The 14,503-nt window shown below is 40.3% G+C and overlaps 2 protein-coding genes across 2 annotated transcripts; both read right to left on the reverse strand.

The window, feature by feature from the left end:
• Positions 1-235: 235 nt before the first annotated feature.
• On the reverse strand, positions 236-5,891 carry emx1 (empty spiracles homeobox 1). Its single transcript, XM_030719362.1, has 3 exons — positions 5,317-5,891; positions 3,519-3,703; positions 236-1,263 (listed from the first exon to the last, which is right to left on the reverse strand). The coding sequence occupies exons 1-3, from the start codon at positions 5,666-5,668 to the stop codon at positions 1,096-1,098; spliced, it is 705 nt and encodes a 234-aa protein (XP_030575222.1). The 5' UTR covers positions 5,669-5,891; the 3' UTR covers positions 236-1,095.
• A 7,625-nt stretch (positions 5,892-13,516) lies between these two features.
• noto (notochord homeobox) lies at positions 13,517-14,503 on the reverse strand. Its single transcript, XM_030719651.1, has 3 exons — positions 14,113-14,503; positions 13,833-14,020; positions 13,517-13,723 (listed from the first exon to the last, which is right to left on the reverse strand). The coding sequence occupies exons 1-3, from the start codon at positions 14,501-14,503 to the stop codon at positions 13,517-13,519; spliced, it is 786 nt and encodes a 261-aa protein (XP_030575511.1).

The following is a 14,503-nucleotide window of genomic DNA, read 5'->3' on the forward strand; positions in this document are numbered from 1 at the left end:
TTTCAGCCAGTGGAGCAGCAGCTTCACCTGGATTTGCATGCACCTCAAATTTGAAAGTAAGAGATGAGTCAAATCTGCAGCTGTAATGGAACGTATTCTTGCAGTGTGCAAAGTCAGAAAGCACACACACACACACACACACACACACACATAAATACATATCCCATCAGAGAAATGATTTTTACTTTTATTTCCTAAACCATCTTTCTGTAATTACACGTTTGGCTCAAAGTTTTTTTTTTTCTCATATATGATTTGCACTACACACAGCGCTTGATGAAATCTCGACACATTCACAATCACAAATGTGCCACGGCAGAAGAAGCACAAAGCTGTGAACTTTTATTATGTAGCTCCAGTTGACCCCAACACCAGAGGTCTCTGCGGCTTCTCGTCTGTCCCAGAGTCACGCGCAGCTGGCCGAGAGTCACATTACTGTGAAGAGTCTTCATTAGGAGGTTTAACAAAGCGCCGAGGTGGCTTTGAAGTCATGAAAGTAGGGATACAATCGTTCATGATCTTTTTACGTGTTCTGTGATGCGCAGTCCATTTCCTGTTTGGTTTCTTCTGGTCTGTGACCAGCGTGTCCGCTCGGATTCAAAGTGTGCGTCATCTCCTTCTTGTAATTGAGGAGAAATGTAAATGAACATGGTACACAGGTGGTGGAGCAGGGTGAGCAATGATGTGTTAATGACCTACGCAAGTGGTAAAAAAAAAAAAAAATACAGCTTTAATGAAACAAATACCCTTCACTGGTCTATGTACAATTAAAAAACAAACACTATGGTAGAGGGTGTCATGTCTCTTCATTTTTGGCTGTCACACAACCAAAATGATCAAATGATGACAGAGTCGCTCCTCATCCAGAGACAACCAGAACAGATTTCATTAAATAAGATGTTTTCCCCCCAGTGTCACTGAGTATAGCACCTTGATGAAGAGATGAGCAGTGATCACATATTAAGTCCTCCAGTCTTCCTCTAATGTGTCTAATTATACTTAATAATATTACATAATAAATAGTATTGGTCCTCTGATGCGTCATAAGGGGACGCAAGGTTTAGGGGCAGCATTGTCAGAGGCTGGACCGCAGATTTAGTCCTCTGAGGTCACGTCAATGTCCTCGGAGCTGGTCTGCTTGGTGGCAATGCGCCATCTGTTGATGTGGTGGTTCCCCTTCTTCTTCTGCTGGCTGTCCGGTCCCTCCTCCTCCAGCTTCTGTCGCTTGTACTTCGTCCTCCTGTTCTGGAACCACACCTTCACCTGGAAGGAGAAAAGCAGTCGGTGTGAGACTCCGGAGTAAATTAAGAGAAGCTCACAAACATCTCTTGAGCTGCACATTTTTGAGCTGTCAAACACATGCATAGCTAATAAGATAAATACTGGCTGTGTTTGAGTTTTGTTGTGCTTGCTGGCACGACTAATGAAGGGACAACAATTAGTTAATTTCTATCTAAATAAAAATCCTTCATTTCACAGAAATACCAAACACAGACCGTCTCCAGCTCCTTTCTCTTTATAGCAAAGCACAATAAATGATCTGCTATCGCAAACTGTGTGGATGACATGTATTGGGGGAAATGCAATAAGTGAAATAACATGAAATAAAATGAGTTAATCAGCAATATTTTGTATCAGTGTTTATTCTGTTTAGCAAATGTAAAAAAAAAGAAGAAATGCACCGTCTTATTGATTAAGGATGGCATTAAAAGCTGGCAAAGATCAGGCTAAAAAGCTGATCTGTTGTATGACCTTGTAATATGAACCTGGCTGACCACCTTACATGCAGCCTTACATGCAGCCTTACATGCAGCTCACACTTACGTTACTTTTCTTCTATCTTACTCTTTATTTGGGGGGAGGGGGCTTCAGAGAAAACTCTTAAAGAGCCAAATGGTCTGTTTAGCTAAAGGGGTGGAGTGTAACTGTATTATATACATTATATCCATAATTATTTTTCCTCATCAGTATTTTGTGCTCATTTCATAACCCCAGTCACTTGATTAATCTTGTCGAAATGTTTCTTCTAACTTTAAGAGATATCGACCTTGTTATCATCATTTAGATGATATTAGTTAATGCTGCTGACCCAGTAAAGTGAGTTCATTCATATTCAGTTGACAGTCTTTAAAATTTGCATAATTCAATTGCTGCTTAATTGCAAGCCTCTCATTGACTGACACAGAAACTTGCAAGCAGAATATATTCACACTGCTGACTGAGGAAATATCTTTTAATATTGCCTATTAGGCAACCTAATTGACACCCACAGAGTGTGGGCTCATTAAACTTAAGCATCAATAATATTTACTACAGCTTACGATAGAGCATACATGAGTGAAACGCCTTTGAGAGGCTCTGCTGCAAAATGTGGGTCAGGTAAATGTTAAACAATGTAAGTGCAAAGGCGTATAGCTATGTGATGCAAAATGCTGTTAATTATTGTTCATTTATAATTTCCCATTTGTCGTTGGTCCAAAAAGTCAGAGACAGATAATTAGTACATATTTATTATTATCCCTTTCTCTGAAACACAGTGAGCATGTCAGGAACCTGGGCTGTATTTTGGATCTCAGTTTTTAATAAGATCAGAACTGCTTTCTACCATTTAAAAAAAAAATACTCAAAGTTAGAAAATTCTCTGACTCTGAGAAACTGTCTCATGCCTTCATATCACGCAGGTTAGACCACTGTGAACTTGGATTACATCACCCCAGTACTGGAGTCACTTTATTATTTCAATACAGCGTTATCTTTAAAATCCTTCTATTAGTTCATAAAGCTCCAAATGGTTTGCCCCCCCCCAGTAACTCTCTGACTTGCTCAGTCTATAACCCGATTAGACCGCTCAGGTCATCAGGTGCACATCTTTAAAATGTTCCCAGAATTCGATCTAAGTGAGCTGAGGGTGCTTTCAGCTCCTCAGGTCCTGTTCAAGCTGACCTGAGGTCAGTTAGAGCTGGTCTGCATCCAGAACCCAAAACGTTTTCATTCTCACAGGCTTACACTCAGTAACTCTGTGTGTGTGTGTGTGTGTGTGTGTGTGTGTGTGCGTGTGTGTGTGTGTGTGCGTGCGTGCGTAAAGTTTCTTTTATTTTTTTTTTTAGCGCTTTAAGGCATCGTAGACCTACATGATTTTTTTTTTAATATTTCATGTTAAGCATTTTAGGTTTATGTGTCATGAAATGCGCTATTTAAATAAAATTGCCGTTACATTAATAGTCTAATAATCTGCGTTATAACACCATATGTCCATTCCAACCAGTGCAGTTTACCATCTAAACAGATAAATAAAAATAAATATAACAGTTTTCAAAACACAGGCTAAATAAAAAGTATAAATTATAATAATAAATTATAATTGTTTTGTTTGATTATTGTTAATATTATTATCGCCTGAATGCTGTTAATGTTAATGCCGTTGTTTAGGGTTAGAAATAATAATAATAATTTATCAGTAGTAGTAATAGTATTGATAATATTGGTAATTTAAGCAAGTACACATTATTTTAACGTACCTGCGTTTCAGATAAACTCAGGCTGTTCGCCAGTTGTTTCCTCTCGGCTCCGACCACATAGTGGTTCTTCTCGAAGGCTCTTTCCAGCCGGAGGAGCTGCGAGGGAGAGAAGGCCGTCCGGATGCGTTTGGGTTTCCTCGCGAAAGGACCGTGGAGGAGCAGGCTGTCCTGGGACACGTCGTTACCTGACAGGAGGTCAACAAACCAGTAACGTCAGCCGTGACGGGCAAAGGTTCACGCAACACCTGCAAAACGCTCAACCACATTTATTCTTCCGAGCAAAAACACGACAATGGTTCATTTTGTTGTTGTTGTTAATTAAGTAAAATCGACAATAAAAAAGTGTAGGAGAATCCTGGTTAAAACAAAATAAAATAATGATAAAGATAAAATATATATATATATATATATATTTGCAGATTCGTGCCTTTTAATAAGTATATTTGACCGTGGCTGTGGGGATGACCCGCTGTAGATCGTTTATATATAACAAAAACTGCACAAGAACGACTAAAAACACAACAAGTTTAATGAGCTTTAAGTTGACTCATTATTTAATAAAAGCTGCAAACGAGACAAAATGATTATCATACATTTACCACTAAATAAATATGCCCAGCTGCATGGCTGCAAGATCGACATTTAGTAGTAAAATAAACATATCTTATATATTTAAAATATCCGGAGAGTGCAGCTAAATTATAAACACAAAGCGAAAATGATCTTGTCTTTAGTTTGATCTGTTTTGCATTTTTGTAGCAGGTGACGCTAAAAATATTTTGAGGAAATTATGTTTGTTTTAGGCTAAATATTTCAGAGGGTTGTTTGGTCCAAATTCTGTTAAATGTTGCCCAAGGCTGTAACAATTTATTATTATTATTATTATTATTATTATTATTATTATTATTATTATTATTATTATTATTATTATTATTATTATGCCATGAAGGGGCAGTTTATGGGTTTGTATCATTGTTTTTCTTTTAAATTTTAATTTTCTTTCCAGATATTAATGCAATTATAAATGATAAATAAATAACTGCAGATTATGCTTCATGTTTTACTATAACCGGTCTTGGAGGTGTATTTATCGGTAGTAGGTGTGGCTGAGATTTGTCACCACAGGCTGTGTTCAAATCCTTTGCAGCTGCAATATCTGCATCGGATTTTACTCGGCATCCCTTTTTTCCCCCTCACAGTGAGATTATTATGGTAGATTTGATCTGTTTTGCCTCTGTGGAGCGGCTTCTGTGCGAGATTTTTTAATTAAATAATAATAAAATAATAATAAAAAAAACCTGTAGCCTCTTCCTAGGGCAAGTTTTATTGGGGGGGGGCAACATGGGTGCTTATCTTTTCCTGTGGTTTTCAGAGAGTAGCTGCAGGGCAAACGAGAGTGGAAATATGAGAGCAACCCGACAGCTTGCTGGAGACTGTCAGTGCTCTCGTACTTTGTGATTTCTGCGGCTCCGGTTTATTGTTCGACTAAGAAATGCTTTTGTTATATTGTTCAGAAATCCTGTGCAAATATATTTTTAATCACATCAAATATTAAATCCTCTCTGAAGGAAAGATTGTCATGCAAACGCTGAATTTTTGAGTTTGGTCAGTCGGTGCGCTTGATTTGACTTTATTCGCCATTTTACGCACAGAATAACACGTTTAATTTTAGGCTATAAATCTTGGCATTTACAGGCTAACAGCGGACCTCACAGTAACCACAGTTGTGTAAATCTTTAAGTGAAATTAAAAAACTTTTATTACAACATTATTTTTGCATCCCCACCTTTTCACGTACCTTGAAATCTGTGTCCAAAAAATCTGTTCCGTAAGACCCAAGGATAAAAGTTGAGCGGGTCCCGGTGTTGCGTCCCAAAGAAGTGCGGGTGCTGTAGGTGCGAGCCTCCGAGCTGGTGAGGAGCCACGGTGAGAGAGGGGTGGTTCATCGTCTCCGGAAACACCAGGTCCGGGCTTTGATAGAGGGATCTGGCCGGTGGTGGAGCCTGGTAACTGTTCATTAAGGCATCTGTCGTCGGGTTGGAGTAACTTAAAGCCGTCGGGCGGATGGGGTCCTCGGCTGTTAGAGGGTTCTCTTTAGCGACCAGAGACTCTATCGTGAAGCAGCGCTTGCCTGCAGACGAAAACATCATCTCTTGGCAGAAAAAGAAACCAAAAAGAAAGCGATAAGCCTTTTTCCCCCCTCGTGTTGAAAGAAATAAAAATAAAAGCGAGCCCACTCTCAGAGAAGCATCATGACCAAAGATGGTGGGGGGTGTCAGGGGTGGTGAAGGGTCTGTCTACACGAGCTTTAAGATGCTGCTACAAAACTCAACAGTGCTGCAAATTGTCCTGATTCGCGGAGCCTGTGCGCGCTCGGAGGGTTTCTGTGCACAAATGCGCACCGCGAAAAGCGCCCGAAACCTTCCATGTGGCCTGACGCTGCGCAGAAAGAGAGAGCTGATTGGAGCAGAGCACCTGCCAATAGGTCTCCTCAAGTACCTGCTTCACAGATCATACAAAAACCGGGCAGCTTAGTTACAGAGGCACGCTGAGAAAACTTGTATGCTCCAATTAATGGGTCATTGTATGTTCAATTCAGCCTTAATAGCGAGTTTTTCTAAAGAAGAAAAAAAATCCGCCTGCGGGAGTGAGAAAGTTCCACTTGTCCCAGTGCAGATCCACTCAGTTCAGGAATTCACAGCAGTGTGTTTGACTCCTGCTTGTCAACAAGTTAAAAAAGCTGACTCAGTGAAACAGTTTGGACCTTTCACCCTTGTTTAGACTCGCTTTCACTCTCATTATACAAAACAAAAAAAGGAAAAAAAAGAAAGAAAAAGATTTATTGTGCTTTAGTGTGGTAAAAGTAAACATGCCATAAATGCACTGATTGGGTTTTACCTTAAAATCCGGTTATTTTTCCTTTCTATTCTAATTGCAGTCCCAGTTCCACAGCTGCCTTTAATTTATTTATGTTATTTTGAGCAAATAAAAAAGATTCAGCAAAGAAAGCTCTTGTGAGTCAGACTCAGCGCATCAGGAGCGTCCCTGTTTCGCTGCTGGTTTTATTTTTGTGCTTTTAAATTAAACTGTAATTTTCTGTGGATTTAAAATGTTTTTCTACGGGTTCAATAAGTACATGTCGGACTTAGCAGGTAAGAGTCGCCGCAAAGGAAATAATAATAATAATTAAAAAAAACCGAGAGTATTTATTACTGATGTTATGTTTAGTTGCTGTCCAGTATTAGTAGTTTACTCTTCTTGTATAAAATTTACATTTACTCAATTAAGCATAAATTTTAATTCTTCATAATGAAATCAGAGCATCTTTCCGTCACAACGTGCATATCTTTTAAAGGGTGTTTTTCATGCCACACATTTATCTTTTCTTTTAAAATAGTTTTCCGTTTTAAAGCGTCGTTAATTTGCCCCAAGCTCACTTTTAAGAAAACAAACCTCAGTTTGTCCTCTGTGAGGACAGTTTAACAGGAGAAAGCTGCACTTAAGCTGCAGCCTGTTTGTCATTACTGGAGCTGCTCCCTCGGCGCTCAGCTTCCATTGTGCGCTAACCAAGTTAATAATTATCCTCTTAATATGCTCCTTTGCGTAGAGGTTGCATTAGAAAATCATTACCGATGGAAATTATGAGGTAAAACAAGCTGTTGATTAGGCGTTTAGAGCTAAAGGCTCCTAAAGACAGCAGTCGGTTCTGGGAATGGGTCATTGTCCAAAAAGCGTCATATAGGGCTGCCCCTTAAACGGGGCGAGTTCTTTTATCTGCAATAATTACACTGTAAAGATTGTGGGGACACATAAATATTATTATATTATTTTGAAACAAATTCTTGGTGGAGCATAAATTCCTAATCCAGTTGGCCTGGAGCTATTCAGCATCTACGGCCCCGCTATAAGTTTCTAGTGAAAGGATTGCCACGAAATAGCTATTAAATGAAACTATGGAGGTTTTAACTCTGTAAATTGAACCTCCACACTCGGTTTCAAATGTTAGTGTTAGAAGTCAGTGGTAGTTTCCATACATAAGCCTATAGCTGAGAGTGCCACGGGAATAAGGAAGCAACGCAAATGAATACACCGCCTATGTTTCAGGAATCAGTCACACAACTCAGGTTTATATCTAAGCGCTCTCACGGAGCATCAGCAGCAGGAACTTCAGGGCTGACTGAGCCGGTTAAAAATGCCGTTGCGTTTAATGATGAAACCCTGTGGGCCTTTACGCACTGACCCTGATCGCGACTGGTTAATAAATGATCAAATCGCTCTGCTGTAACAAAAACAAAGGAAAGCGGTCTAACCTTGTTCCGTACCTGTTGTTGGCTCACCCCCGAGGCTCCTTATTACTCACAGTCTGACCAAAGTGAGCTTCAGGAATATGCGCCGGGCGTTTAATGGATTTTTAAGGTTTATAGTGACATTTCTATGTAGTAGCTGGAACAACGTGAATCCTTTTGTGACTGTTACTGAAGAGCTGAGACTTAATTTGAATTTAGTGCTTAAACACTCCAATAAAAGAGAGAAACGACAGAAACGACAGACGTTCGGGTTCACACTGGGTACGATTATGTCCATTGTGACCAGAGAAATATATATATATATATATATATATATATATATATATATATATATATATATATATATATATATATATATATATATATATATATATATATAATATGGACAAAAATGTGAAATGTGCAATGTAATATCTCGAAACGGGGTATATTTGGAGACACAGTTCTTCTATTTTAGATGTTCCTCGATGTAGTCAGCCTATAGGAGCCGGAAATAACCGGATCTAGATCCAGTAGAAAAAGTGAACAAAAAGTTCAAAACCCTTAAAAGAGTTAGCAGCAATTTGTAGATTATAATTTTAGATGTTTATTATGTTTGACCTGAGATGAACTGGCAAACTATCCAATTTCAACAGCAAAAACAACAACAACAACAACAACAACAACAACAACAACAACAACAACAACAATAATAATAATAATAATATTTTTAAACTGTCCAATTGGTCAAAATTTAACCCACTTTGACAGCACAGTTTAAATCAGTGCTGCCCTCTAGTGGCAGAAGATATATATATATTCTTAAATAAATCAAATTATTTAATAGTGTAGATTTTTTCCCACAAACTGTTATAGTGTGGACTACAGTGTATATTTCGATGATTTCGTTACTACTCTCTTTATGACGAAGCGACTCAAAAACCCTCTGGGCGTGTTTGAGCGTTCAGCGGTCCGCCAAACAGACTCCACTTGGCTCCCCGGGAAATACCGACTCATATGCCAATGCTGCCATCCAGTGGTTGATACGAGGCAGGGCACGTGTATATGATTTAAATTTTTGCAGAGGTCAAAGGGAAGCCATGCGAGGGGCCTCTGCTGTGCGTGGGAGGAAAAGAGGACTAGTTGGGTGACCAAGTAATCCACCAAGTTTTAACTGATCAAACTGCTGCATATTATTATTGATGTGAAGCTTTAAAAAAAATTACTATCACTTATTAATTACAAGAAAAAAATAATGATTGTAATTAAATATTGTGAAAGTATATCGCTTTTAATAAGCTGTGGTTGTGTGCTAAATATCAGCACACATCATTAGTCTTAAAGACTGGCTTTATTTGTTAATTAGGCGATCTCTTCCTGCCTGGTCGTTCCCCCTAAATGCTGATTGAAGCCATAAGATGAAATCAGTCTCCAAACGGCTGACGCGCAAACTCACTCCCTTCCTCAGCTCCCGCGTTCATTAATAAACTAATTGGCCATTTTGTTTCGCATTAGCGTTGTGTGTTCAGCTAATGTATTCCACTTAAATACTTGGAAAATTTCACCCCATCATAACGAGGTGGGAAAAGTAGCACATCGCTGTGTTTGTGCCACCTGCATGAGAAGTGGGGTCGTTTAGTCACCTGTACGGACCCCTCTCCTCCACCGGCTCCCTTCCTCAGCACAAACAAACATCCCACTTTTAACACGGCGCGGGGACAGACTGCGTGTGTTTATTTGTTGGAAATCTCAGTTTTGGTGCTGATATATGATACGACACGATTAAAATGTGAATTGAGATTATACAAATGCGTGCAATAATTTTGAAGTGGTTCTTCATTTGTGGTAGTGGCGTGCGTAAAAGTTGCGCAATAGATGAGTTTTGGGGGAGTGCTTTCTCTTTGGCCTGTAACTTGCTGAATGGCGTTCTCCGTCGCTGCATGCAGTGTTAACAGGAACTGCAGTTTCCTGAGAAAGAAAGAAAGGAGTATGTTCTCCAAGCATGAGGCGAGCCCCCCCGTCCGCGCCCGTGTCAGAAGTCATTGTGCATGTCAAATGCGGCCCTTTCACGTCGAGACAAAGAGCTGCCTCTACTTCAAACGCTTGTAATGAAAGCTAATGACTATTAGATTGAGTAGAGTGGCCCTCACCTCTGCAAATAAAATGCAAAGAAACCCCCCCCCAATACAATCGCCTGCCCTAAAACGCATGTTGGTTAAAATGAAGTGCACTCTCCCTGTTGGAGCTGGCGGTTGTTTCGTTCCATGAGAACTTTCACACCTTCTCAAAGCTGCATTACAATCTGAAGGTGAAGAAGAAGAACTCATCAGAGTCATATGATGAACTGTATTCAAATTTTTGTCAGGGAGAAACTCACAACTCAGTAACCAGTTAATTCCCAGACAATATAAAACAGCTTACATTAGTATTACTACAAAACGTTTGGTTAATATAATAATAATTGATTGTATTTAGACATTTGTTTCAGCTCCACTCACAGCCTTCTAAATCATTTAGAAAAACAACATAAAGTACACATTAATGTACTGGCAGCAACTTACTGATAATATGTTTATGGAATTTTACAAGTTGTTGCTTTTCACAATGTTATGCCATTTTCAGTGTAAATCAGATAACCTCTCTCTGTCTTTACTTTTGATCTGTTTTTAAGGCAACGAATGCTACTTGGAGGCATCATCTTCACCTCTGAGAGACTGACTTTGCCTATTTTGTGACACCATATGCACTAAAAATCAATTAACTGATTCTAAAAATTAGAATTTAGTCAACATAAATGATTCATAGAAGCCCCGATGTCCAAACATGTGAGTGCAACTAGTATTTAGGATTTGAGCTTTGAGGACAGACAGCATTTAAAATGCTAAAACCAGCAAAGATTAGTCTGTTCTCTCAAATGAGTTATCAAAATAGTTGCAGACCTTTTGATTCAGATTAACACAACCCAGCAAAGACACACTGAAGATACTGTGTGGACAGACAAAATTGCCTACTGTGTTTGCCACCATGACAAATGATGTAATGTGCTGAAATGCAGAGCCCGTGAGAGCAGATGAGAGAAACACGTCAGGAGACGAGTGAAGATGTTACAGTTGCCTTTTAGAAAAAAAAGAAAAAACTCTTCAATTCAGATCCTGCAGAGAGTCTTAAGAAACACAGCCAGCGTTGGCGTGTCTCCAACCGTTAAGGTGCCCTGTGCTAATTGAGACGATGAGTCCGCTGGCCCCCACCACCCCTCCCTGGGACTCTAGGTTTTCCCAGGCCTCTGGCTGCTTCTTTCTGTCCCTCAATGGGATTACGCTGGGCTGTGGAGAGAGAAGAGGAGACGGGGGCTCTGATTCCCAGATGATCACATCAGAAACGGCTCTCTGTGGTTTTACACAAATTCTGCTCCTTCAGCGGCGCTTCAACCATAATCAGGCCAAGCAGAGACACCAGAAGAGAGCAGGCAGGGGGTGGCGGACAAGAGACAGGGAAGAGATCAGCTCTGGTACCATTTATTAAACTCTTCTCTTTGATACGGTTACCAGCTGTCTTCTTCTCACGGCAGCAGACGTGCTGCAAGAAGGAGACGTTACCACCGTTTGTGGAGTTAAATTGATCAGCAGTGAAAGGAGAAAAGCAAATTTTCCAGTGTGCTGGAAAAAGAGTACTTAACAGTAGTGAAGAATGGAAGAGCCACAGAGGACGGCTGTACTCCCAACTTCCATTTCATCTTTCTGCCCATTATTTCTTTTGGTAGAGTGGTTTAGTCTGTTTGAGCTCCCTGCTGGTCATGAAACATATTGTATGTTGCACTTGGAAAGTAACTTTATTCTGAAATACAGCTCAACGACTATAAATTCGATGGTCTAAATGTTGAGGCATCAGCATCAGTAGAGATGTAGGCCAGTTAGTTGTTAATTTGCTTTGGTGAAAATTGTTTTTGTCATTTGTCAAACAAACTTAAATAAATTATCTGGTTTCAGCTTCTTAAAACAGAAAGATTTTGTGTGTTTTTTCTTCTGTAAAGGTCACCACTGGATTTTGGACTGTTGTGCATATTTAACCAAACACTGAGACAATAATCAGTGGACTGTGAATAAAATCAATCATCACCGTCTGAATTTGCATCAGAAACCAGAGGATGCTGGTCCGGGATCATCTGAAGGTGCTCTAAATCATACAGAAAGGTCAACCTTATGCTGCTCAGTAGGATGTGGATCACTTTTGGTTCAATTGCAATATATTTTCAGGGCTCACAAGCAAAACACAAGCCAAGCCAATGATGTGTTGCCAGTCTTTGAACCAAGTTTTGTATTATACAGCGTGTGAGCATGTGACTGATTGTATGGCTGGTTGAATATAACAGCCTTTGCAAAGATAGTTTGTCACTTTGTTTACTTAATAAGAGTGGACTGAGAAGAAGCTGTGTGTTCCCATCAGCCCTCTTTGTTTAATGTCACTAAGTTTTCCACAAGACACGAGTTGAGCACCCCTATTAGCTGCTCTGATGGACTCATACATCCCAATCCTTTCTACGTGCTGTCTTCTGTCCCATTTTATCCCTCATGTCTGCCAGGCAGACAGCATGAGTCCCTTTCCGCCTGGAAGGAAAGCCGTCAAGTTTCAATAGAGCAGAAACAGGACACCTGCCGGCAGTGGGTGGGCATGTGGGAGCCCTGTCCACTGAGAAGCAGCGAGAACAGGCGTATTGACCATTTAAACAGATTAAACAGTGAGAGCCAGCTCTCTTGCTCTGAGACACAGTGACCCCTACCACCCTGGGTTACAGATATCCCAGCTAATCCCTGAGCTGGTTATTTATTTGCTTAGCTTAAATCAGAGGGGAACACAGACTTTACATGGGATCCAACCTGGGAGGAAATCTCTCCATCATCTTCAGACTTGGCAGAGTGAGATGAGACGGAAAATAAGCAAAGTCCAGAAAGGCATAACAATGACATGATTAGGACGTATTAAAGAGGGCTGTTGTCTCCTTTGAGAAGCAATCAAATAAAAACCAGTCTTGCTTAATTGGTGAGTAGCATTTTTTGGTTTCCTCCATATGATGGCTTTAAAATTTAAGCGTGAGCGTGATCTTTTCTTTAAAGCCTCTGAAAACATTTCAAGTCTTTCTCTAAAACACAGGGAAGCAGATTTGAGGTTAACATTTGTTTAAAATCTCCATAAATGTAGTTTACAAAGAGTTTTAATTAGTTTAAAACATAAACTAATCTGCTGCTTCATGACTGTCTGATCCATTTCCTCTGGCAGCAAAATGAACCCCAAACATCCAGCAAATTTTTATTCAAACTATTAAAAATTCTGCTTTGTGGACAGAAGTATATGATGTAACATGTTCCCATTTCCCTCCCACATTAACCTACTGAGGTGAGTCATGATGAAACATCAGAACTTTTCTAACCTTTGTTGTCAGTTAGACTGTTGCCTTAAACTTCTGAAATCCATCTAAGTGAATATAAAGGAATGAAGAGGACAAGATTTCCATTCATTTCATAAAATATATTTCTTAATATTTCAGATATACAAAAACTGAGTGAACTCATGAAAAGGCAATAAATGTAGAAAATTAAATAAAAACAAACCATAAATCTATTAAATATTTTTTGTTGCAGACAAGAGCCTCGTTTCTCAGATATATATGTTAAAAAAAAGTTCTCTTTTTTGGTTTTCAGAAGTCCAGTGGTTGGATTAACAGTGGTGCTTGGAGTCGTCGGATACGTTAATATCCGCTTCTGAATCGGAGAACTCTTCATCCGCATCGCCCTCATCTTCGTTGCCTTGAGATCCGGGGCTTTTTGGTGGAGCGGCCAGGCCCAGTTTGGCCAGTTTGGCCTGCTGCTGTTCCAGACTCTGTTTGCGCCACTTGATGCGTCGATTCTGGAACCAGACTTTGACCTGGAGAAAGAAGAAGACACACTTAGAAATGGTTTCGTGTGTCGGAGCGATTGCGAGGATACTAATACCTAAATACTTAAACGGTGTTTTTCCAGTAATATTTTCTTACCTGAGCCTCGGTAAGCTGCAGAGAAGAAGCCAGGAGGAATCGCTCCGATCCGACCATGTACTGCTGCCGGGCGAACTCCTTTTCCAGCCGGGACAGCTGCTCGCTGGTGAAGCTGGTGCGCATCCTTTTTGACTTCCCACCTTTAGTTTTGAGCGAATGTAGCCCTACGTTGACTTTGGGCATTGTAGCTGCGGAGGAGATGACACATTACAAATTACACCGCCACGTAAATGACTTTGTTTTAAAAACACAAACTATTTTCCGGACGTTTTGTTTTTACCTTGAGCGTAAAGTGCGCCGCGACAGGAGGACTGGTAGGTGAAAGGTGGGCAGCAGTAGATAGAATATCCAGGTTGCCTGTGGATCGCTGAGTGCAACATGTTTGGTGAGTAGACGTACGCTGCTGGTCCCATCTGTAAGCCTACGTGTCCGGTAAAAGGCAGGACAGGTGCTGCTGGTTCGTATTTCACTCCGCGCTGAGTAAGACTCGTACGGTCGCTGGGTTTGTCCTCTGGTTTGGCGAGCAAAGCCTCAATAGTGAAAGATTTCCCACTGGGTGGCTTCGATGATGAATCGCACTGTCCTCCCTGGTACTGCGGGTACAGCGATGCTGGTGCGTAATTACGCGCGGTGTGTCCATAAGCTCCGACCGGTCCGTTCGGTACTTGCAT

Source organism: Archocentrus centrarchus, chromosome 22 (genome assembly GCF_007364275.1).
Source record: "Archocentrus centrarchus isolate MPI-CPG fArcCen1 chromosome 22, fArcCen1, whole genome shotgun sequence".
In the NCBI taxonomy this organism is placed as follows: Eukaryota; Metazoa; Chordata; class Actinopteri; order Cichliformes; family Cichlidae; genus Archocentrus; species Archocentrus centrarchus.

Excerpts from the sequence above, each read along its gene's own strand:
- emx1 (XM_030719362.1), bottom strand. The coding sequence starts at position 5,668 with ATGATGTTTTCGTCTGCAGGCAAGCGCTGCTTCACGATAGAGTCTCTG. Across the intron at positions 3,704-5,316 it reads TTTTGGACACAGATTTCAAG|GTAACGACGTGTCCCAGGAC; the intron begins GTACGTGAAAAG and ends ACCTCCTGTCAG. Across the intron at positions 1,264-3,518 it reads TGAGTTTATCTGAAACGCAG|GTGAAGGTGTGGTTCCAGAA; the intron begins GTACGTTAAAAT and ends TTCTCCTTCCAG.
- noto (XM_030719651.1), bottom strand. The coding sequence starts at position 14,503 with ATGCAAGTACCGAACGGACCGGTCGGAGCTTATGGACACACCGCGCGT. Across the intron at positions 14,021-14,112 it reads CGGCGCACTTTACGCTCAAG|CTACAATGCCCAAAGTCAAC; the intron begins GTAAAAACAAAA and ends TCTCCTCCGCAG. Across the intron at positions 13,724-13,832 it reads TGCAGCTTACCGAGGCTCAG|GTCAAAGTCTGGTTCCAGAA; the intron begins GTAAGAAAATAT and ends TTCTTTCTCCAG.